Consider the following 24,949-nt stretch of genomic DNA (forward strand, 5'->3'; position numbering starts at 1 on the left):
TGCCAGTGGTCAGTAACCCTCACAGTAAAGAAGTGTTTCCTGATCTTCAGACAGAGCCTCCAGTGTTTCAGTTTGTGCCCATTGCCTCTGGCCCTGCCACTGGGCAGCTCTGGAAAGAGACTGGCTCTCACTTCTTTACATCCTTCCTTTAGGTATTTATATACGTTGGTAAGATCCGCCTTTCCCTCCTTCTCCAGGCTAAACAGTCCCCACTCTCTCAGCCTCTCATCACAGGAGAGATGCCCATGTCCCTTAGTCATCTTAGTGGCCCTTCGTTGGACTCCATCCAGTATGTCCATGTCTGTCTTTTACTAGGAAGCCCAGAACTGGCCTCACCAGTGCTGAATAGAGGGGAAGGATCCTCCCCCTCAACCTGCTGGCAGTGCTTTGCCTAATGCATCCCAGGATACCATCAGCACTTTGCAGCAAGAGCATGTTGCTGGCTCCTTTTCAACTTGGTGTCTAGTAGGACCCCCAGCTCCTTCTCTGCCAAGCTGCTTTCCAGCTGAGTGGCCTCCAGCATACATTGGTGCATGGGGTTGTTCCTCACCAGGTGCAGGACTTTGCATTTTCTGTATTGAACTTGATGATGTTCCTGTCAGTTCATTTCTCCAGCCTGTTGTGGCCCCTCTGAATGGCAGCAAAACCCTCGGGTGTATCAGCCACTCTACTCAGTTTTGTGTCATCTGCAATCTTGCTGAGCGTATACTCTGCCAGATCAGTGAGATCATTAATGAAGATGTTAAATGAGATTGGACCCAATATTGACCCCAGAGATACACTGCTAGTTACTGGCCTCCAACTAAACTTGGTTCCACGGATCACCACCCTCTGGGCACAGCTGTGGACCCAGTTTTCAGTCCAACTCACTGTCTCCTCATCCAGTTCCTACATCAGCTGCATATCTATGAGGAACCTGTGGGAGACTGTCAAAGGCCTTACTGAAGTCCAGGCAGACAATGTCCACTGCTCTCACCTCATCTACCAGGCCAGTCATTTCTTCATAGCAGTGTGTTAGGTTGGTCAAGCATGACTTTTAGCCAATTCATGCTCACTACTCCTGATGATTTTCTTTTCGTTCATGTGCCTGGAAATGGTTTCCAGGATGAGCTGCTCTTTCATCTTCCCAGGGATCATGATGAGGCTGATTGGCCTGTAGTTTCCTGGGTCCTGCTTCTTGCCCTTCTTAATAACAGGAGTGACATTTGACTTTCTTCAGTCTTCGAACACTTCTCTCAGTTGCTGTGATCAATCCAAGATTAACAAGAGCGGCCTCAGAGTGACATCTGCCAGCTCCTTCAGCATCTGTGGGGGCATTCCACCAGGGCCCATGGACTTACACGTCCTTTTTAAGAGTTCCCTGACCTGATCCTCTGCCACTAAGGGTACATCTTCCTTGCTCCACGTGTTCCCCCCAGTCTCTGGGACTTGGGGTTCCTGAAGGCCAGTCTTGCTATCAAAGACCGAGGCAAAGGTGGCCTTTCACACCTCAGCCTTTTCCATGTCCTGTGTAACCAGGTCTGCTGTCTCACTCAGCAGTGGGCGCACATTATCCCCACCCTTGGTTTTGTTATGTATGCACTCACAGACGCCCTTTTTGTTGTTTTTGACTTCTCTTGCCAGGTTCAATTTCAACTGGTCTTCAGTATATTTTTTATTTATGGTGGGATAAAGAATATAGTGAAAACACTTACATGGGCCCCTCAAATATTTTTCTTCTTTCTATTTTCTCCATATTATAAAAACCTTCTCAGACAAAGATTTTTTCAATTGACATTGGGTCAAGCAAGGCACCATCCACATACAAATAAAATGCATGGTAGGGAAAACATAGCTATAGCTTTTATAACTTGTTTTGAATTTTCACAATCTTTTTGAATCTTAAAAGCTGCATATAAAGGTTCTGCTAACTGCCATTACAGAATAACATAAAAAAGCAATAATGTTCATTTCTTTCGTAGTTCGCCATGGAAGTACATAAATAAAATCAACTTCACTTAGGCAGTTTTGTCATCTAGGTTCTTTTCTTGCTTCTCCAAAGATACTATGGAAGATGAAAGCACAAACCAAATGCTTGGGACTCATGTAGGAGGAATTTAATTCCACAATATTACTCCTCTGTTCATGTATTTTGGTGTAATAAGTTGGCACAGAGGATCAGCAGTTACCAGGCTGTGAAATATGGAGGAGGCAGGGGAAGGAGAGACTCTTATTTTGTGTTGGAGAGGATCTCTTGTGTGGGACTGTTGCTGTGACCATTTCTACATAAAAACATGCTTGTAAATATTTTAGACAACTTTGTATAGGAATGTACAATTGAATTACTATTATTCTTTACAAACTACTGATGAGTCTCCAGTATGCACAAATGCTTAAGTCATATCACACAGTGTGTATTTCATCACTAATGACTCATTCACTGAAGTTTTCTTTTTCACAAGAACAAGAAGGAATACTTATTAGATGCTAATAAGGTGGAGGAAAATACTACTTTTACAGTAATAGCCCTGGATAACATTGTTCAGAGAAGCAAAATCAATTAGAAACGTCAACATTTTCAGATGTAGTCTTAGAAGTAGTTGTGATTGTCCAGTATTACCCTAAGTTTTGTAGATCTCTCTTTTTTCTCTTTGGTTGCATCTAGATATTCAGTCTTCAGTATTTTGGGCAAAAGCTTTTAGCTGCTTAAAAACGCAAAGCTTTTGTATAGATTTTGAAACAAACTATTTACCTTTAATTCCTGTTTATTTTTTTCATGAAATCATGCTTGACCAGACTGCTAGCCTGCTGTGATGAGATGACTGTCTCAGTGGATGAGGGAACAGCAGTGGATGTTGTTTGTCTCAGCTACAGCAAGGCTTTTCCCCTGCCTCCCTTAATGTCCTCCTGGACAGTCAGATGGGGTATGGATTAGGGGAGTAGGTGGTGAGGTGGTCTGAAATCTGGTGGAACCACCAGGCTCAAAGCATTGTCACCAGCAGCACAAGCTCCTGCTGCAGGCCAGCCACTGGAGCCTGGTATTGGGACCAGCGCCCTTTAACATCTTCATTAATGATCTGGATGATGACAGAGTGTGCTGTGAGCAAGTTTGCGGTTGATACAAAATCACGTGAAGTGGCTGATGGCACCAAATTCTGCCATTGGCTTGTCAAGGTCCCTTTGAATAGCCAAAAGCCGTGAAGATGAATAAGGGACCTGGAGCATGTGTTGTGCAGGGAAGAAGCTGTGAGACTTGTGGTTGTTCATCCTCAGTACATAAATACTGATATGAGAGTGTAAAGAAGACAGAGCCAGACTCTTCTCAGTGATGCTTAGTAACAGGACAAAAGGCAATAGCTACAAATTGAAATATAGAAAATTTCATCTAAACATAAAAAGGTTTCTTTACTGTAAGGGCAATGAAACACTGGAACATGTTGCCTAGAGATTATGCAGTTTGCATCTGTGGAGATACTCAAAACCGAACTGGACATCCTTCTGAGCAGCCTGCTTTTGCTGACCCAGCTTTGAGCAGGGGTGGGTGGAGCAGATGGTCTCCAGAGGTCACTTCCAACCTTTGCGATTCTATGATAAACTTTGAGACAGTATGCCACTGAAAGCTCTTGGCAGAGCTGCAAAAGGTGCATGTGCATCCTGGTGCACAGCTCTGGTGGCAGGGCTTCCAATAGGTGAAATGCGTTGCTCCTCAGTTAAGAGAGATCGTGACACCAGAACAGCACAAGTTTCTACACCCAGTGCAACAATATGAAAAAGAGTTTCTAGATTTTAAGAACAGACAAGGGAACCTGCTGATTTTTAGCAGCAGTAATGAAGAACAAGAGAAAGTGTAAACTCATGATTGAAGATCTCTTCTTCAAAGATCTCGAAACATTTAATGTGTTTTCATTATTTTGGAACTACTGCCTTTTTTTTTCTTTTTGATTTGTCATAAAACCCCCTTTTGTTAAATGTTTTTGAAAGTAGCCCAATTCAAAAGATTTCTTCGCAAGAAATTATTTCTACGTGCAACTGGGATGACTGTAGCTAAGGAGACTGTTCAGTGCTCTGGACTCTGCTTCCCTTCTTATTTAAACTTCATGATGCTGTGTGCTCTCTACTTATATCACGTAGCTGAACAGGTCTGAGGAATAATCTGAGGAGGAAGTTTTAACTCGTCCAGAGAGATGCTAATTTGACATATCCATTTTTGTATGTAAGGGGATTCAACCTTAACAAGCTTCTGCTGAGTAAGAAAATGAATGTGCATGATCCCTTCAGTGCACAACAATAATGTATTTTCACCTTCGCTGTACCAAAGGTGCTCTTGTGTAGTGTAAGCATACATTTTGGTTAACAGCTTGCACTCTTGCCCATTGGAGTGTTATTGTCAAATATAGGCTAAGGCACTGACTTCAGTGAAAACACTCAGCAGAAGATCTTTCTGCTTGTCTTGGTTCTGTTATTTGTCTTACAGGTAAAGCCCTGAAACTCCTTGTGTTACATTGAAGAGTGTAACCTGTCAAATTGCATAGCTACCGTAATGTATAGTAATAGGGATTCTTCAGCAGAGGTACACTGAGCTTTTCAGCAGTAATTTCTTTGTCTCAGAGATAATTGTTTCATTATTTCAGCTATTATTGCATGTTTTTTCTCTCACAGGCTTCAGTAGGAAACAAAGAAAAAAGTAAAGGATTGTTTTATAAAGCCCTTCAAAACTGTCCTTGGGCAAAGGTAAGCATGGAAAAAAATATCAAGTTGTCATCATACTCTAATTTTTGAAGTTCTGTGTTAAAAAAAGTTAGAATTTAGTAGTTCTAATGAGTTATATGCAAATGAGAGATTTCTGAAGGAGAAGTGCTGTAAGATTTTCTGCAAATGAGAGGTGCATCTGAAATGGAAACAGAAGTAGTGGTCAGTGCTGTCTGCATTGCAGAACAGAAAGGTATTGCATTGCATGAGGCCAGGAGACAATAAATTCCCCTCTGTGGTCTAGAAGTGATCGTGTCTTTCAGACCATGCTTTATCATGAGCATGGTAGTAGCAGAAATATATAGGCAAGTAAAAATGTATTTAGTTAATAGTATAACAAATTATTCAGGAACACCTGCATCTCTTCAGGTAACGTCTGTATATGCTGCAAATGCCCCAGCACCTCCTGACCTATGTTTCATCTCTTTGAATAAAATTATTTAATAAGAATTGGAAAAGACTTTGATTAAACATCTACATTTCTGTCACTGTAGAAGTACTAATTCTGTTTGTGTTATTTTTAAAAGTGTATGATATTTCCTCTTGCTGCAGAGTTGTTTGCATATCTACATACTTCTTTATACTGTGCTTCTTGCTAGGGTAGAAAGATGGCAGAGAAAACGTTCTCCTTGTCTTTCTAGGTGCTGTATTTGGACGCAGTAGAGTACTTCCCTGATCAGCTGCAGGAGACGCTTGATCTAATGACTGAAAAAGAACTGAGAGTGCGGGTACCGATGGAAGAGCTGGATCTGCTGTTAGAGGTTTAAAAGAAGACTGTAGCTGAGCGGAGCATGCACAGAAGCAAGTTCCAAAACTAAGTTAGACCTGTCTCTTTTCAAACGGGAACACTGTTGGGACTTGGGTACTATATACTTTCTTTTTTTTTTTTAAGCTTTTGTATAAATTGCTATGAAAATGGACTTCTGCTAGCTGCTGCAAGTATTCTGGAATCAAGTACTGCATTTTGCCCACAAAAATGCATCAATTTCCCTGAAGTATTGCTGTCTCCCACAGAAGGATACCCTCTTATAAATATCCTCTTGTTGAATGTTGCCCACATTTCTTATTCTATTGTTTGAAATTCCATTCCCTGGAGTTCAGTAGACATTCAGGACATGCCAACTATGGTTTGGTGAGCAGCACAGGAAATAAACATCTGCCAGATGGATGCTTCGCTGTTCCCCAGTTGGCAGACCTCAGTAATTTCCTTCAGCTTGGTATGCCTGCGTGTGTATATATAACTACCAACTCAAACAGGCATTACATCTGTACATAAACTGTTAGTAAAAGCTGAATCTTTGCTTGAGCAGACACCTATTTTGGACTTGTATTTGTATGTTTTGACAGATGACCATTTTAATATGAGTATTTCTGAAAAATATACCTGAATATTTGAAAATTCAAAAGGAACTTGGATTTTTATTTCTTGATTTAGTAGTACTGTGAGTGTATTAAAAATGAAATTATATTCATAGTGCACTTCTAAGCAGCTCATTTTTAAACAAGTTTGTGATTGATGACTCTCTTCTGACCCAAATACAGGCAATCATCATAGGAGAAGCAGAGGTCTGTTCTGTATTTAATCCTCACCAAAGAAGGCAGAGTAGTCAAAACATGACTTTAATTAGTAGCTTCTGTTCCAAGAGTCTGTAGGCAAGATCCTAGAGAAGTAATGTGCAATACAGTAACAATTTAAATATATGTATTTATTTTATAAAACAGAATATGCTGAAATACATGAAAGACTGTTCAGCATCCCTACTCTTGAGACCCAGGTACTCAGAAACTGAGTCTTTGTAGGGAAGAGGGTACCTGCCGCTCCTGAATATCCAAAACTCTTTCAGAGGTTTTCCAGGAGAAAACTGAAAACTGTCACAACACTAAAACAATCGGGATCATCCAGCTGGTGAGATCTGATTACACAGAAAACTGTGGCTGGACAAAGCCATACAATCGCTGGCTCAGTTGTGCCTGTAGCAGCACAATGCAAGATTTATTATATTTTAATTTAGGCTGCGCTTTGTTTATTCCTTTCTAAAATTATTTTAATCTTACAGCGAATATGCAGAATTTTAAATGGTATTACAGCACTTTCTAAAAGCCTTGCCATTTCACAGTGGTGCAAGTGATGGTATAAAAGGAGTTGATTAATCTTGGTAAAAAAATATCTATTTTATTTTAAAAATCCATTCTTCTTTCCAAAATGACAGAGCTCCTGAATTGGAGGTAGAAGTTACTGTGTGCACTGAACAGCAGCATCACAAATTGTGTTTGATTTTGCTCTCCCATCAAAGCAAAATGCCATTTCCCTTGAAGACCTGGAAGGGGCATGGTGGGGGGAAGCTTGATTGTGCTCCTGATTGTGTTTCATAGAATCACAGAGCAGCCCAGGTTGGGAGGGGCCTCGAAAGATCATCTGGTCCAATCTTTTTTGGGACAGGGAGCCTAGGTGAGATTTTTCCAGCACCCTCTCCAGTTACATCTTGGAAACCTCCAGTGATGGTGGTGGTGACTCCTTTTTCGGTCACTTGTCTCTTCCATGCGTCCCCTCCCCTGGGTGCTACTCCCCATGCTGGGTTCGTGCTGCTGCCTTCACTTGGGGTGGCCAGAGGCTGCTCCGCTCACTGGAGCTCCTGGACTAAGTGCTGCCTTTTCAGTCAGACCCCAGGAGCTTTTTCTGCCCTTATGGGGAATATACTTGCTGTTGATTTTCTCCCAATCTTTATTACTCACTCAGGTTCAGAAATGATGGAGTGAGTGGCAGAAGTTAAATTCTGTTGCATAAGGTAGGAATTTAATTTCCAAATAGGTTTCTTCTTCAGTTACTGTTGCAGCATTGTACCAGAACGCACTCCTTGGTTTATTAATCCATCACAGTTTTTCTTCAGTCAGCCAAACCACCTCTTTGCGGTTGTTACTTCTGGCCAGTGTGAACAGCCACGTCCCACATAAAAAAAGCCTTGCTCACCATGCATCTCATAAAGCTCTTCGGCCCCTCAAGCGATGGTGAGATCAACAGCCATGATTAGAAAGTGCTAAAAAAATCACTGGCTTTTTGTGACCTTTCCAAAGAGACGGATCTCATAAGGCTTGTGAGAATGGATAATAAACTTTGCTTGTTGTTTTTCTATCATCTCCAGATGAAAAACAACTCTATTTCAGGGTTCCTGTCATCCAGATTAAATAAAAGGCTCCATTCATTTGTAGGGTTTGTTTTTAACAATGAACCACATAATTTTTACACAGAAAAACAAAATCTCTTGGCCTTGCTGCCACCATTGTTGTTACAGCACTGGCAGTGACTGAAGGGATCGCTATGTAGCTCTCCAATGGCTGTTACTGGCCAGCATTTGCTCCCACAGAAAGTTTCCAGAACAAAGATGGTACAGTGATTAACGGTTCAGTGTATGGATCTTCACATTAACAAGCACGTGTACCACATTTGCAAATTAATTAGAACTTAAAAAGCACTTTACAGATGTACACTATACACTTCATAAGCTGTATTTGCATCACTACAACTTAGCAAAATAGGAATCCAGCTCCTGTGGGGATGGAGCTGCAGGCAACGGATTTGTCCAGAGGGGAATTCATTTTCAGATGACACTGCAGAACAGCAACCCTGTGACATGTAGTTTGGATTTCTCTGCATGGCAAACCATGCACTGCCAGGGTCGGTGCCTTAACAGCACCTGCATCAAGTGCTAGATAGAGACAGGTACCATTAAGGCTCCATGTTTCATTAATTTCTATGTATACATGACTTAGGACACTGAGGTTATGCAACAGTGACTTTTGTCCTAGTTCCTTTGCCACTAAAAAGAGATGGAAAAGTGAAAGTACTTTAAGAACAGCAGCAGTGACGGAGTAGTTGTCCCTGACTGCCACGCCCAACATGGACCCACAGTGGGGAACCTGCTCACACACTCCTTGCTGTTCCGTCACAGCGTGCTTGGATCCCTGGGACAGTCACTCATGGCACTCACACTTTTTCTTGGAAGCGAGTCCAACTAAAGGAACAGACAGTTCCAGGTAAGTAGCAGATCTTTGCCACCAAACCAGTTCCATTCAAATGCATGTTTTATTTGGAAATGAAGTGTTACACTGACTGAAAACCCACAGTCCGCTAGGATTTAAACTCTGCAAGAAGAAAAATGAGCTAGACTGTGGTCGTACACAAGACTGTAACACAGCGTTCCTGATCATTCCCCAAGAGATGGATGACTTAAAGGTACAATCCCTCAGGCGTTCCCTCCTGCTTCTTATAAAGAACATTCTCTTTAGACTTTTTGAAGTCTTCATTAGTGACTTTCATTCGCCGTTCCCTCAGAGCCATCAATCCAGCTTCTGTACAAATTGCCTGCAACAGAGAAAGCAAAAAGTTGTTACTGGCTCTGTGCAGCACCTGCAGGTCACAGCTCAGAAGACAGCAACACCTTTGCACTTCCACTAGGAGTCAGTCAGTGGAGTGTTAACAACATTTGCATTCTTAAATCTGATACTGCTGAGTAGCACTGAAGCACGGAAAGCAATCTGGATAAAGCTAGATGAGTACTTCCGTCACCAGAGTACTGCTGCCCTGGCAGAAAGGCCGCTTCCTAACAACAGTTTCCCTCCCGCGAGGAACAGATGCATCCAACTCTGTTAACAGTGAGGTGACAGAGTAATGTCATGTCATGTTTGGTGAAGCTCATTAGTGTGGTAACTCCAGCAAGAACGCTTTCTGCTTCAGACCATCAGTCTGTGTGTCTGAATCCTCCTCATCTACAGTTGCATTTTATCTACTTGCACCAGTCTATAAAAATGCTTCTTATCCTGCACTGTCCTGAGTAATGTTTCAGATATCAGCATGTTTGTGCAAGATTCTACATCCCTCTTCTAATTTCCACTTTGCTACTTTTAAAATTTCATATTCAGGTAACACAGGTACATACTCTTATCAAAACAAGGTACATCACAATTGCAATTTTGATAAGTTTCCCATTCATAAAGCTGAGCATGTGGCACTCAGAAAAGGCACTTTAAAGCCACCCAATGGTCCCTCAGTGATGTAGCCACAGGTAATTGCCACAACGTTTTTGCATGCAGTTAAAAATGAAATTTCATTTGTCCTTTGAAGTATAACAATGCTGATGTACACTCACCTTAATATCCGCACCACTGAGATCATCTTTTGCCATAATCAGCTCATCCAAAGTCACATCATCTGCCAACGTCATCCTACTCGTGTGAATCTGAAAGATTCGTTTCTTGGTCTTTTCATCAGGCAGAGGGAACTCTATTTTCCTGTCAATGCGTCCTGTGCAAAACAGAACTTCAGTCAGGTTTTTGACACACGGCTACTGGAGACAGAGCAGGAAGAACATGTCAAGGCTAGACTGACAGCAACTGTTTCTTCACAATCAATTGTGTTAGAGTAGAAAGTGCAATCAGATTATTCTGTTTGTAATGAAGAGGAAGCTACTGGAGCTGAAAGGTGCTGTGCTGCTGAAAGTCTGTGTCGTTGTAGGGAAGAGACACCTCACCTGGAAGCATGAAAACCTGTAGCTTCCTTAAAAAACCCCAATTTGTGATAGCACAGAAAAGTATTAATCAAAAACTTAAGCTTTTGTAATAAATTTTGTTCTACTCTTGAGATGACATTTAGCTCTGAATTTTCTGCCACACACACACACAAGTCAGTGTGGCGACCTGAAGAATTCTTCCTATATAACCAACCTCCTAAAAAAAAATCCCCAAAGCCGAACTGAAGAAGGAAGGCTTTGCGTAAGACGTTCTGTTGCAAGTCCCTACCAGATGTCTCCTTTATGTCTGTAGAGACTTTGGATGTTCTGGTACTCATTGTTCTAACTTTAATGAGCAATCTTTTTAAAACATATTTTCCATCTCCAGATCACTCCTGTTTTTCTTTACAGTATCTTTTCTAAGAAGGGTTGATGGCACCACATTAAGATATTCCAGACTATTATAGATGGTGGTAAATCAGCCTACCAAGCTGTTAGAAGTGCCCTTGTTGCACAAGCAATGGCTATAATTGAAATACACAATAGGTGTAGGAAGTCTCCTTCCAACAAATTTTAGATCATAATACTAGTACAGTATTTCTCTTCTGTACTCAAACAGCAGATGGTTTTGATTTGGAGGAGCAAAGCTAAGATGGTGACAAAACCAGACCTTTTGGAAAAAAACACACGCCTCAGCAACTTCATACCACAGAGGTGTTTTCTAAACTCCTTGGGTCTATACAGTCTGGCGACCGTTCAGATAGTTATTTGATAAAATCACCTTATCTTTACTCTCTATCTTACCTCTGCTACTTTAGAAGGAATCTCTTTACAACCTCCTCAATACTTAGGATTTACCTGAGGACACTACAGGAGGCTTAGCTTTTTCCTTCGATCTCCATGTTGCTTTCAAAGTTCTGGTTTAACAGACCCCACAGACACTACTATGTTTTGGTACATTTTAGCGGCCATTTAAAAATACGACTTGTGGCTGTTGAAGCTCTTGGCTCAACATGTAATACGTATGTCACATCAGAGTAAGATATTACTTCTCCCTGACTCATCCCCCAGATGACAGCAGAATGCCAGGTCAGTACAGAAGCAGATGGGTTTCCTTGCATCAAAATCCAGTATCTCCTTGTTCAGGCTTTAGTTGTCACATCTATGAGGCACAGGTGACACTGCCCAACCATCCCTAACGGGATGCTGCTGCACTATGGCTTGCCTTTGCAATCACTTAAAATAGCTGTGCCATCTTAATACGAAAGAAGAATATTCAAATTGTTTATGTATATATTTAAGAGGAATTAATATATTTTGTCTCTTTCATAGGTTTTTCTCCCATCTGGAAACTTTTGAATGGGTTCTGATTTTAACAGACACACCAACACAACCGTATATGAATACAGACAAGGCATAACTTGCCCTCTTTTTACTAGTCCATGTTTGATGAGTTATGACAAGTCCCAAGAAGAGTGACTTAAAACACACACAGTGGGAAGTCTCTTACCTGGCCTAATTAAAGCTGGGTCCAGTGTTTCTATTCTGTTTGTTGCCATGATAACTTTAACATCCCCTCGCGAGTCAAACCCATCCAGCTGGTTCAGCAGCTCCAGCATCGTACGCTGGATTTCCCTCTCGCCACCTGAATTTGAGTCATACCTGTAAGAAAACAATATAGTCAGAAAAAGCACTATGCAAATTTAAGAACATGCATCACGTAACTGCCACAAATATCTACACAAATACTGTGTGGTAGTTGTAGGCGTTTTTGGTTTGGTTTGTTTGTTTTTTTCTTAAACATCCATAACAGATTTTTTTTTTTTAATTTAATGATCACCCATAGAAAAGAAAAAAGCAGCTTTTCATAATCGTATTGTTGACACATAGGTAAGGAAAGAGACAATGAACTATTCTTGTAGGTAGGGGAAGTAACAGCAATCACGTGAAGGAAATCTGCCCTTTTTCCAAGTTTGTTATGTATTTGGAAATCTCATGTTCTTCCTTAGGCACACAGTTGTAACTGTACACCCTCTGGCCTTACTAATGTGGCTCCTGGTTTAACTCGGCCCTTACTGGCACCCAGATTCTTCATTAATGAAGAATTCCGTGTGTTATGCACTTCACCATCAGTCCAATCCTTTCTATGTATGCTGAAACACACAGGGCAGAAGCTGCCTCATCCTGGACCTTCAGGCCAGTAGCTCTGTAGTAGTAACATGTATGAGCACCTTTTTATCTAAAACACATTTGACTACTTTAAAGACTCTGTGTACTGGACAGTTCCAGTCAGCCTAACGAATTTTCAAAGTAATACAATTTGAACATAGGCTTAACAACAGTTTAGTGTGACACAAACAATGCTTCTCAAATTCCACATCCAGGACATCGCACTCTGTAGCTTATCACATAATGTTCTAAAAACTTGTAAGTATTTACTCACCTACCTGGAAGAGAAAAGTGATAAATGGATAAACTCTGTGTTAAGTACACTGCTTTTCTGTTGAATCACTAAAGCCAATTACTGTTTATTTGGATTTGCACTTCAAGTACACCACGTGAACTTACACACAATGTTCCCTTCTGTTTGAGACATTCTATCATACAGATGGTACCAGCTAGCAAGAGAACAGAGATTATCTATTGTCATATCTCTTTAATCTGAAAAGGTTGTGATATATTTTAGTTTCAAAGAAGTTATTTGAAGTTTTACTTGTTAAAAATGCTTACATCAAATAGAGTATAATGAAAATGGCAGCAGAGCTATGAAACTGAATATCAGTATAGATCCCAAGAAGTGTTTCTAGTAAACTTTCTATTGTCCCTCACAATACTTGCGAGTGAAGCGGGAGCCAGAGTACTGTACCTCTTTGTACCGATGGCATCGATCTCATCAATGAAGACAATGGATGGCGCGTGCTCCTCAGCCACACGGAACAGTTCACGCACGAGCTTTGGACCGTCACCCAGGTATTTCTGTATAAGTTCTGAGCCAACCACTCTCAGGAAGGTTGCTGAAGTTTGGTTTGCCACTGCTTTGGCTAGTAAAGTTTTACCTGTTTTCAGTTGGACAGAAATACTGTAATTAGTTTGCAGGCAAAAAAACCCCAGTGCTTTAACACAACAATCATAAGAAATTTGTGACAAACTTGGCAATGGTTTAATACTAAGCAAGCATAATTTATTTTACTTGGGTTAGCTCAGCACAGTTGTTATTGTACTACAAGATACCTGTGCCAGGTGGGCCATACAGAATGACTCCTTTGGGTGGCTTTATACCCATCTCTTCATAGTATTCAGGATGCGTGAGAGGAAGCTCCACAGACTCCTGCAGCACAAGAAAAATGAAATCGAGCTTTTACAGTGAGCACTCTGCACAGAAATTCCATGGGGATCCTGAGAACAGCACTAATAACAGAAATAAAGGCAAAAAGAACTTCACTAATTTCACGACAGACCTTGAAAATTATGTCTTTCTGTTGCCTCTAGTTCCAAGGCAACTACTCTATTTGAAGAGGTCTTCCTATTGTTTCCACTTGACATGTGGAAGAGAAGCAGTGAGTGTTCTTCCTCCTCCAACTGAAATCATCATGCTGAATATAGAACTTGGGAGTTCCTGACTCCCAAACACAGAGGACTGCGGGGTAGGGGACCTTTTACGAAAGGACACCTTCCACCACAAGTTACCACATACTACAGATGAGTATTTTAAGAGCGTTTGTGATTTTGCCCACCCAAAGCAAAAGAGCTGAGTTCACCAGGGTTCAGACAGAGCTCTGCTGGCAGGATAACCAACCAACCAACAACAACACAGACCAAGTGAACACCCCCCCCAAAACCCTTGGATCGCAGCACAGCATCAGACACTCAAAATGACCTCTGCATTTTCTAGAATTTAACTTTCATTTTGGAACAATCACTTTATAAGTCAAAAAATAAAATTAAGTTATTGCAGAGATTTTATGATCTCAGTGCTTTACAGATTCCACAGCAACTGTGAAATGTACAGTTTGTGAACGGCTATCCTACCCACTTAAGAGTTCCTGTCTAGCAAAATCAAACCCAGAAACGAACTGGCAAGATACAAAAGAGCAGTACACGAACAGCAATTAGTCCTGTTCTTGTGAACAAAGAGCACACCACCTACACTGCTAGCTTACTTAACAGTGTGAATTAGTACATCTGAATACCTTGATTTCTTGAATCTGGTTGTCAAGGCCACCGATGTCAGCGTATGTTTCTTGAGGAGCTTTCTCAACTTTCATCACAGTAACTAACGGGTCTGTGTCATCCATCAGGACACCTATCACAGCATGAACCTAATTCAAGTATTAAGAGTTGTCAAAAAAACAAAGCAAGCAGCATTTTTAATACAAGTCTAAACACAATGCCCATATATTTAGGTGTGTGAAATAAACAGCATTAGCTCTCAGACCTGGGATTCTCAGGAACAACAAAAGGCCAGTTAAAAACAGCACAAGAACTTGTGCTTCATTTTATAAAAACAACTCACCTTATGATTTAGCAAAACAGAGCAGCCTGGCTCTAGCAGGTCCTTGTCCACAAAAGACAGAATACTGACGTAGTGTTCTGAGCCTACTGATGTGGACACGATAGCGTGGTTGTCATCAATGATCTCCTCCAAGGTACCCACAGACATTGGGGTTCCCCGCAGATCATCCACCTTGGACCTTTCTTCCTGTTGTCAAGAAGAATCCAACAAACAACTCAAGAACAAGGGCAAAAACATTCCTGTACAACACCGGCTCAACAGTTCACACCAAACGTAACAGAACTAGTCTTTGCTATTGTTGTTTTGCTGCCCCAACGGACATAAAAGCACAGGCCAGTAACAAAATTCACCGTTACTTCATTGCTATCCTGTGGAGGTTCCTGTAGGAATGTGCACAGCTAGAATATTCTGTCTTTCTCTATGGATGGGTATCTGGGAGCTGCACTTTGACAGACAACTAAGAAACAAGTAGCCACTGTGGCCTCATCTGTTGCAATCCATGCTTGGACTAAAACCATTAAACTGGTAGGAAAAAAAATCCCATTTTCTGGACAGTAATTAAGACTTAATGAAGAATTCTACGTTATATTATATATTTGTATTGACTTACACATTCACGGCACTTTGTTTCCATTGCTTCTGTATGAAGTAGTTTACATTAGAGCACCTACTGTAATATTGGAAGTAACAGTTCACACAAACCTCACCTCTTGTTTTTCTTCCAAAGGTTTCATCTGCTCTTGATTTCTGATAAATTCTTCCTCCATTAAGAGGTAATCTTTAATTCTCTCCAATTTCAACAATTTGAGTCTGCACTGTGTGTGAGGAGTCACTGTAATCAGAGTAGAATCACAACATTTTAGAGCAAGTTTGGCATGGTACCAACTACTCACTAATTCATTACCAGGAATTCTGCTTTGTTTTCTGACAATAACTTCTATATGAGCAGCAGTCACTGTTTTACTTGTCCCACTATAATTCTAGGTAAAAAGCATTTTTAAAGATAATGCTTCCCCTGCATTTCTCCTCATTTCAATTTCTCTCTCTCTTACCAAGGAATTCACAGGCTGCATCTTGCATAACAATAATCTTATTTTGTGTTTTTACGTTAATTAGAAATAAAATCACAATTGCCCTTCTCTTTAATCATTGGCGATGCATAAAGAGCCAGATCTAGGGGAGAGGACAGCTGGGTGCTGCTGAAGAGAGGACAGGCCACGGGGCTGCTGGGCAGGCAGGACGCTTACCCAGGGGCAGTTTGCTGGCAGCATCTGGTCCCTTTGTTTTCTTCTTCTTTTTCCCCACTCTGGTTGGAACCGGAGGTTCATATTTCTTCTTCTTATCCTTATTCACAAAGTGAATATTAACAATGAAAAAATACACACAGACGTTAGGAACACAGACTGAGTAAGAGCCCAGCTTCAGCTGAATGGCTACATAACAAAACTGTTTCCTTTACGATATATAGTGAGAAGCCTCAAAGGAATATTATTCTTATTTTTCAAGAAAATTGAAGAACATCTTCTGCTTATTTTACATCCCTCTTTCTTATTTAGATTTCTGCCCATTTTCAGTGAATATGGAACACAGAAGCCTGAAGTAAATCACAAACAAAACTCATTCATGAAAGCACAAGGAAAATACCGAACCACATCATTTCTGTTGCATTTTAACCAGCAGGTAACGTGCTTTCAGTTTGCCGGCTGAGACATCGCTGGGCATGGCCGCTGTACCTCCACCTCCAAAGGAAACTGGAAAGGCCTCCAAGGGGCCACAACACACAGTACAGACCTCACGCAGGTGACAGTGTGGTGTCATTTTCAAAGTAAAACCAGTTACTTAAGTGACAGATTGAAGGCAACAAGTCCTTCCTAAGACAGACAGATTTATAGTTTCATTGTTTTAAAAAATAAATTACTACTGCCAAATGATTTTTCTTTCTCTTTATAGTTAAGCCCCCTTTTCTATTTTTGAACTGCAACCAGTTTCCCGCACTGTGCGCCCAGGAGAGATACAACATTTCATCAAAACTAGTAAAAGCATAATTTTATGCAGTGCCAAGTACAAGGGAAAAAAAATACGTAAAATAAAGCATATTGCAGCCAGCCTCTGTAGCAGCACACCTGCAGTTCACCCTGTAAGTAAAGGCATTTCAGTAAGCTAAAGTTGTTAGTTACCTTGTCATCCTTCTTGCCACCGCCAGGGCCATGTCCGCCACTCTGACTCTGACCCTAGGCAAAACAAAAACAAACAAAACCAAAACGCTGCTATTAATCTTGAAATCTATGGGCAGTTCCATGTAAACAAAGACCACAATTAGATTTCTCCTATCTAAACAAAGTATTAGTAAATAATAAATAAAGAGAAAAGTGGGTTTATGAGGCAGGGAGGGACGCGTCCGGCATCACCTTGCTACAGGGCAGCTTTGGCTCACTCCTCACTAGCGTAAATCACTGGGCACCACGAAAGCGTCTCCTTCGCTCGCTGCCGGCCGCTGTCCCTGCCCTTCCCGCGCCAGCCGCAGGAGCCGGCGCTGCTGCCGGCAGAAGCCCGACCCGCCGCGGCGATGCCCGCCCGGCCCGGCCACAACCCCGCTCTGCGCCGGCAGCACCGGCCCGAGCCCCCGGCAGCTCCCGCTCACAGCCCCGCCCGGCGCAGCCCTACAGGCCGCGCTCCGGCCCCGCGCCGGCGGCGACTCCGCAAAGCCCCGGCGCTGGCGGGGGTGGCTGAGAAGGCCGGGGGGCAGAGTCCCGGTCCCGGTCCCGGTCCCACACGGCCGCGCTCCCGGGCCCGGCTGCTGTCTCACCATCCTGCCGCTGCCCGCTCCGGAAGTGTCGCCCCGACGGCGGCCGACGAGGGACACAGCAGTGGCGTCACTACGGGGCGCGGCGAGGGCCAAACGCGGAGCGCGGCGTGGGCGGGACAACGGCGAGCGGCGCGGGGCGCCGGGTCATGTGACCGCGGGCGGTTGTCGGTCCCCTCACGCCCCCTGCGGCCGGGCTGCTGTCCGCGCTGGCCCGGGTGCTGGCCCGGCCCGGGTCCTGGCCCGGGTCCTGGCCTGTCCGCCCGCGGAGCCGCCCGTGCGGCGCAGGCAGGAGCGGCGGCCGCTCGGAGTGTGAGGCCGGCAGCGAGCGGCAGAGGGCTCCGCGCCGCTGCAGCTGGGAGCCGCGGCCCTCCCGGCCTGCAGCGTCCCGGCAGGTGCACGTCGGCCGCGGGGGTTGGTGTTTCGGAGCGCCCGGGGTTCCTCCGAGCTCGGAGGCTGTTCCCTGCGCGCCTTGAGCAGCGAAGGCCGCCCGGCTGCTGCTGCTGCGGACGGTTCAGACGCCTCCGATTAGCGCTCCTGAATGGCCCGTTTGCTGGAGAAAAAGCGGTTTCTGTCCATTGGCGGAGACGTCGTGGTCACGTCTCAACTAGTGCTTGAGTTGCAATAGCTTTTGAATACAGCTTCAGGTTAATAACACTTTTCACTTTTCTTAACAGAAGAACCACGTAGTAACGGCCGAGTGGAGAAGATAGTTCAAGCATTCTGTGAACAGCAGCTTGTGCTCTGAGTGTGAAAGTGCCTTCTCCACCCCAGACACCCCGAGGAAGGCTGTCGTTTCCCCCTGAGGTATTTCTCAGGTATTCTTACAGTTTAGTTCACATCAAAACGAGAAGCTCACGATACGTGCTAAAGCTCATACTAACCAGCTGCTGCAATGTTAATAAAAAAATGATATGCTGGGAAAGTACATTAATCTTGAGCACCACTACGTAACCGCCAAGAGGTGCGTCTTCCTGGAGAGACCAAAACGCTCTGTGTTGTGCTACAAGTGGAGAAGGTAGAAAGTTGGCAGCTCATGCTGCTTGGGGAGCGGACCTGCTCCTGGCAGCTGTCGCGGGAGGGCTTTCTGAAATGCTGTCATGAACAATGCCTCGGTCACAACTTTGCTTGGCACGTACTGCAGACTGGTTTTAACGTGTGGCCCGGCACTGCGGCAGGGGGAGTGTGACCATTGCAGAGCACGGCAGCTTTAAGGCTCAGGAGAGCAGCCCTCAGTCCGGAAAGGAACAAAACCAGAGCTCATGCTTTACAACACTGATGGGTCTCCTACTGAGACCGCATCTGGACTGGTGTGCTGAGTACAGCTTGCAGCAAATGTTTTCAGAGTGCTACTGGTGCTGGTTGTTCTCCACCTGTAGCATGAGCTGCCGTGTGTTTTGACTGTTCCAACAACATAAACAGACATTCATTCTACTTAAAAGTGTCAGTAGACCTTCTTCCAAAAATTTGTTTTCCTGTGACATTTTTCCATTTGTGTTTTTGAAATAAATGAAGGCATTCGACCTTGTTTTAAAGTTATTGGCAAAGGGAGTAACCAGAAAAGCTTCCCAGTAATGAAAGAATGGAAATACAAATCAAAGAAGTGAGGGGTTTTTTATGTCTAGAAATGAAGCTTCGGGAGTTTTAACTGCCAAAAAAGAAGAGGCACTGTGACCTTTCTGTCAGGACTTCTTGCTGTGAGCTGACCTGTGTGGGAGTGTAGAAGCAGAGGAGGAAGAGTGGGAAATATTCTTTGTGACCTGTATTTAAAGTTACAGTTGTTTTTCCTAGACCCTATGCGTTCTTCCATCTCTTGCATCAGCTAGTCAATATAAACGCGTAATTTTGTGCATAAGAATTGCTTTACTTAGGGGTAGCACTGTAAGAACCCTGGTGAGCTTTTCAGGAAATCCCTCCCTCCAGACAAACGTGCCATTCATACCTACAATGAGCGCTACCAATCTGTAATATTCCTGGGGAAACGCAGTAGGAACTTTCAGTGTCTGCTTTTTGGCATTCCCAAAGGCAAAGCACAGGTTGAACATAAGCAGAAAGGTTATAATCAACATGAGAATATAGTCTAAAAGTACTTAGACTCTTGTTTCACCCTGTTAAGCAGCATATAAATGATATTTATATCCATCACTTTTTTCACTGTAAAGATCAGAGTGTTTACGAAACGGGTTTTCACTTTAGAGCAGTCAGTAGGATGTGGAGTATGTTTTCCTCTTTGCTTTGATGTTGTGTTTTTCTTTCACACTTTCTCTAGAATTCATATATTAGTAGGGAGCTTTATTAAATATACATGTGCCTGGCAAAGCTATGTAGAAAGGTGTGAGGTTTTGATCGCTTCCTCTGGTTTGGTTCCATTTGTTCACAGAGGTTACTGGTTTGCACTGTGGATCTAATCTGACTTTTCTGTTATTTTTATTCTTTTATAAATTAGCTGCATTTTTGTTATGGCATCAGCTGTTCTGTAACTGTTAAGGACACTTGGAATAAAATTAAATGAAACCAGATGTTCTTTGCTTTAATAACATTCACTTTATGGAATTTACTGTCTTACAGGATTGCATCTGTATTTCTGTTAACCTTACAGTGTACAGTTGCTAGAATATCCTCTCCCTCAGATATATGCAATTTTACTTCTCTTCAACCTCACTTTAGGTTCAGGCATACCCATATTTATTTAGAATTATACCTGTAATTGGAAGTACTGGTTATGGTTCAGATTTCCTGTCACTTCTTTCTTATAAAACTCCAATTTTAGTGGCTTGTAGCTTTGCAGTCATTTGAATGGAGCTGAACAAAACCGTAGGGGTGTAGGATGAATCTAAAAGCCCAGCTTTGCATTTGTGAGTTCACAGGACACATCTGTGATGGCAGATCTGGTTTTGTAACCTTTATAATAATGAGGAAATTATACATGGGAGCAACAGTAAAAGGATATTGTCAAGATTGTCTCCTAGCTCATTCACTTAACTACATGCAGTGGAACAGCTGTGACAGAAAGCATGAATCACAGAAGGGAAATGTTGTGGGTTTTGAACCAATTTCCTAATTTGGGGTGATCTGGTTAATGGCTTTTCAGTTCGTGGGGTTAGTGCTGGCTGACTGCAAGTGTGGTTCTGTAACCGGGCTGCTTGTCCTAACTTTCCACATCCAGATTCTTTATTTGGTTGCAGAATACAGATACTGTCAAATTAGGAAGTTTAAACAATATATATGTTCATTGATCCTGGTATGTCTGACTTGTTGTGTTACCCTCGCTAGAAAAATGCCAAAAGAGCGAGCGAGTGAGCAGGGGCAACAGGAGAGGACACACAGTCCTTGTTTCTAAAGATGAACACAGCCTGGGGGGCATCAAAAAGCTTCTGTTCATATAAAAAAAATATTAAGAGTTGTTCAGGGAGGGTGGGTTTTTCTACGCTTTGCTTTTCTCAGTGTTTTCTGCGCCTGCTTCTATTCTGAAGTAAGCTGACTGCTGATCTTTTAGGCATGTTGTAAAGCCCCCATCTCTGTTCCCAGGCTTCTGAGGAGGAAGAGGGCAGCTGAGGGATGGGGGAATATTTGGGTTGGGATTAGTACATAGCAAAGAGATTTATTTTCCCTTTGCACAAAGAGGAAATTACTAGGATTGCTCATGTTGTTGATGTTAATTTATCTTTATTAATATGTGTCTAGGTGCCTAGAGCTTTTTTTTGTTTCCATAAATTGAAATAAACAAACACAGATAAGAAAAATATTAAGCTTACTATTGTAGCTACATATAGTGGGGTATATTTTCAAACGTTGCAATTTGGACTTCCTCTTTTTCTAAGTGGATTATGAACTTACATCTCCTTCGATAAATGAATAAAACTGCATGTTATTAAGGACCATTTGGAAAACTTGTGTGTGTATGTGTCTAAATTCTGTGCTTCTTACAAGTTCTTCAAACTAACTGGCCTGTAACTGTGTGAAGGGACTTACTAACTAACTTACTTACTAACTTACTAACTTACTTACTAACTTACTAACTCGGGACTTCACCCTTGCAGTGTCCCCACAGAATCAAGTAAGAGAAGTTTCTCGCCCAGTTCAGAACAAGGCCCATCCCCTTCTGGAACAGTCTTTTCCTTTACATTGCACAGCCAGGGAACCAGGGACATGGGGTTTTTTAACTAAGCTGCTCAAATAACTGCCTTAAGTCAGGCAGCATGATTTCTTCCTCCTTCTCCCATCACCAAGACTCACATACAATGATTTTAAGAAAGGGAGTGTGATCTTCACCTCCATTCTTTTCCTGAAGTCCACACTGTACATTTGCACCAGTTCATTTTTAAAAAGGAATGGAAACCTGTAAGCTTCCATGGCTCTTTGCAAAAATTCATTTGATTTGAAATATTTGGTCTATAATAAGACAGCATTCCCTTAGGAAAGATTCACCTGATGTTTCACAGCTTGAATCATTAGTCATAACTTCTGTGACCTTCCTCGACGTAGTGCTGTGTTTCTAGACTGCGGACAGTGCTGGTCCTTGGGCCTTCCTGACCCCCAGAATATTGTCACCCCCTTGTGCCCAGTGTGGGCGAGAGCTTTCAGCCTCTGACCTGCTGCATCCCCAAGGCACAAGGAGCTCTTGCTCTGCCTTTCTTTCCCTGCACAAAATTGCCATAATATCACTCAAAAGAGTAAACGGCAACTGAAGGCAACTTGCTGATTCCTCATTTCGGGGAGAGCCCTGCAATGGATCTGCAGCTTTAGCACGGCTGGAAGGTACTGAGTTAGCACCAGGGGGTTGTGACAGAATGGAGGGTTTGGGCTGCAGCTGGGGGCTTGTCCCTCTAAAACACTGTGTGTTCCCACCAGTGGTACCAAAGTTGCTGTAGCAAAGCCTGACACCTTGAAGACTGACCCATACGTGTTTTCAGAATACTGCAGAACAAGCAATTAGATTAACAATAATGCTTATAATATACTGTGTCTTCATATGGTTTCATTTGCAAGTCTCAAAGCAACACAATTCCTTTAAGTTAAACTTCATAGTCTTGTAGGCAGGCAGGCGGGTGAAGGAGACCGTCTCAATTTTATGATCCAACAGCTGAAGTGAAATTTGTCCCTTATAGTAAGCGGTGTCAGATTCACCTCATTCACCTGGTGGCCAGTGCATCCCCATGAGCGATGGCAAAGTTTGGTCTAAAGGGTTCCAAAGAGTGAAAGCAGCACAAGAGCAGAGTGGCATCCTAAACCCAACTGAAAGGGAGTGTAAGAAGAAAATGTCTTTCTCTCTGTTATTGAAACAGTGTTTGGCAAAATACTGGGTAGTGTGGCTTATTAGTTCTCGTTTTTCTGTAAGAAAAGAACCTGCGGTACTTTAGCAGTGAGTGTTGAATGATGTTGCTATGGTGACTTTTTGTTGCATGGCAGGCAAATGTAATAATCAGTTGATTTGTCCATAAGGTTTAACATATTAGCCAGTCTGTATTTTCTAGGCCTTTTTGTAGCCTTATGAAAGCTGATACAAAGGGCTGCCTGATGAGGAAATTACTAAATTTGGGGAAAGGAGAAAAGTGGAAGTGGTGAAATACGGAGATGTCATATAAATGGAATCCTGAGTTCTTCACCTGGACAATTAATAGTTGCTAATGTTGAAAAGATGCCGTCACCCAATGCTCCTCAGAGTCAGCCCATTGATATACCAATAGTCTATGGTGGTTTTAACAAACTGAGTACTTCATCATTAATTACATCAACATTCACATAAATTGAGTTTGTTCCAGAGCCACTTTGCAGGACTCAGTCAACTAATGAGGAGACACTGAAATAATTTTTGTGGAAAGAGGAAAACTTGGAATAGGCTTTTCCCCTCATTTTACAGAAAGTTGTATTTCTGAATACACATATGAATGCTTTCTAAATATTATAGTGGCTGCTACTTAGGCTGCGAGTCTGAAATCCTTAGACAGACTTGTTTGCCTAGTCTGTGTGCTCTGTTGAATTATTAACTGCTAATGATTTGTATGTTTTTCCTCACAAAAGGGCAGAGTTGTTATAATTACTTATCTAGTGCTACAAGCGCTCATGCTTTGCAAAGCCCCAGAGGGGCATTGTGGTGCCTGCTCCATGGGACTTCTGTCTCACAGTGCAGGAGGGAGCCCTGAGGGCAAAGCACATCAGCACAGACACCCCAGCCAAGGGTTCATTAAGGACAGTAGTTTTGAGGAGAGACTTGCAGTTGAAAAGCACTTGGAGACAGTCCCAATGCCTTAGGAAGCAGATGGAAAGAAAGGCTGAATGTAACACTGAAGAGCATAAGTAGACTGAATGCACTGGGGTGTTAAAGGGAAGCAGAAAGTGGAGAGAAGGGAGAGAGCTGTCATCGGTGCAGGAGAATGGGAAGTCATTGTCTGAGAGCAGAAAAACAAATGGAAAAATCTTAATGTCTCTAGTAAGGCAGGAGTCACTAGCTTACCACCTTGCCACTGGAATTGAGATGAAGATACGTTGGTTTTAATTGCTCCTCACCGAAGTACTGGTTCTGCATTAATCTGTTGGCTATCATGTAGTCGCTCCTCCCTGTCATTTCCTGCAGCGCTGTAATCTAATACTGCACAAGCGTCTCGCCGTGTTCACATCCTCTATTGAATAATTGTGGCCTCAGTTTCATGATGCACCGTCTGTTTAATCAGCCTGTGTTTGCAGCTCTGTCTGGAGGTATGGTTGATATACCTGTGTAATTACGTTTACTGTTAATAGTGCAAATTGAATCTGTTGAGGTAGTCGGATCAGTCGTCCTCACTTGCAAGCAGACGTTTCTACAGATGATTTCTTAGCTGCTGAGGGACTGTTTTTTCTGGTTCTACTTTGCTCATTCACACAAAATATACTCTTATTGAAAGATAAGTTTGAAAATAAGAACCAAAGCTCCGTTGTGGAAGTGCCAGCACTTACTATAGAGGCTGTGCAGAAATCTTGTCTATCCAAAACAGCTGGAGAAAGCCCCAAATTCAGTGGAATGAGTGTGGTACTGGCATGCAGAGTGAGAAATGAGAAATGCAAGAATTCCTGTTTCCTTGGGTATTGCTTTATCTGGATGTTTCTAATAATGGGTAGGGTGGTTAATTCAGGAGTATTTGGAGATGCCAGTCTCCTCTGGAAAAGCATAGGAGCTGTGCAGGTGCTGTGGCTCTGAAGCTGTAGCTTACCTTCTACAAAAATGTCTGTTGAAAAAGCTTTGTCCCTTCCTGATACAGACTCCTTCTCTGCCAATCCCATAAAGTCAGCCTTGGCAAAACTTTTCAGATACAGGTTTATGATTAGTGAAACTGTCTGCATTCCTTGCTGTAAAAATAGCCCTCTACTTCAGTTTCCTTCTTTTTCATTCTCATGAATTTTCTTCATACTGTATTGCTCAAATGT

General features: G+C 42.6%; 2 protein-coding genes and 1 long non-coding RNA gene across 5 annotated transcripts in view; 2 read left to right on the forward strand and 1 right to left on the reverse strand.

Annotated features, from left to right (window-relative positions):
- NRDE2 (NRDE-2, necessary for RNA interference, domain containing) overlaps window positions 1-6,134 on the forward strand; it is a 35,101-nt gene extending 28,967 nt beyond the window's left edge. The window contains exons 13-14 of one of the 2 annotated variants that reach the window (XM_065063684.1): window positions 4,639-4,710; window positions 5,370-6,134. In XM_065063684.1, the coding sequence (XP_064919756.1) occupies window positions 4,639-4,710; window positions 5,370-5,495 (198 nt within the window). In that variant the 3' untranslated portion in view covers window positions 5,496-6,134. Of the gene's footprint in view, window positions 1-4,638; window positions 4,711-5,369 lie in introns of those variants that run through there. The other variant, XR_010472817.1, reaches the window with a different exon arrangement.
- A 2,656-nt stretch (window positions 6,135-8,790) lies between these two features.
- On the reverse strand, window positions 8,791-17,680 carry PSMC1 (proteasome 26S subunit, ATPase 1). Of its 2 annotated transcripts, none has more exons than XM_065063685.1 (11): window positions 17,552-17,680; window positions 16,923-16,976; window positions 15,993-16,089; window positions 15,453-15,577; window positions 14,746-14,931; window positions 14,423-14,551; window positions 13,464-13,560; window positions 13,099-13,288; window positions 11,743-11,894; window positions 9,873-10,027; window positions 8,791-9,088 (listed from the first exon to the last, which is right to left on the reverse strand). In XM_065063685.1, the coding sequence occupies exons 1-11, from the start codon at window positions 17,552-17,554 to the stop codon at window positions 8,954-8,956; spliced, it is 1,323 nt and encodes a 440-aa protein (XP_064919757.1). In that variant the 5' UTR covers window positions 17,555-17,680; the 3' UTR covers window positions 8,791-8,953. The 2 variants fall into 2 exon arrangements, with proteins under 2 accessions (XP_064919757.1, XP_064919758.1); XM_065063686.1 differs by lacking the exon at window positions 17,552-17,680 and adding an exon at window positions 17,154-17,256.
- Window positions 17,681-17,740: 60 nt separating this feature from the next.
- LOC135579549 (uncharacterized) lies at window positions 17,741-21,438 on the forward strand. The gene is made up of 2 exons (XR_010472819.1): window positions 17,741-17,943; window positions 18,226-21,438. It is a non-coding gene; the product is annotated as an uncharacterized LOC135579549 (long non-coding RNA).
- Window positions 21,439-24,949: the final 3,511 nt, after the last annotated feature.

The sequence above is a fragment of the Columba livia genome, chromosome 5, assembly GCF_036013475.1.
Source record: "Columba livia isolate bColLiv1 breed racing homer chromosome 5, bColLiv1.pat.W.v2, whole genome shotgun sequence".
In the NCBI taxonomy this organism is placed as follows: domain Eukaryota; kingdom Metazoa; phylum Chordata; class Aves; order Columbiformes; family Columbidae; genus Columba; species Columba livia.

Coding starts and splice junctions, on each gene's coding strand:
- PSMC1 (XM_065063685.1), bottom strand. Junction 15,578..15,992: donor TGCCAGCAAACTGCCCCTGG/GTAAGCGTCCTG, acceptor CTCTGATTACAG/TGACTCCTCACACACAGTGC. Junction 9,089..9,872: donor TCAGTGGTGCGGATATTAAG/GTGAGTGTACAT, acceptor TCTCTGTTGCAG/GCAATTTGTACAGAAGCTGG.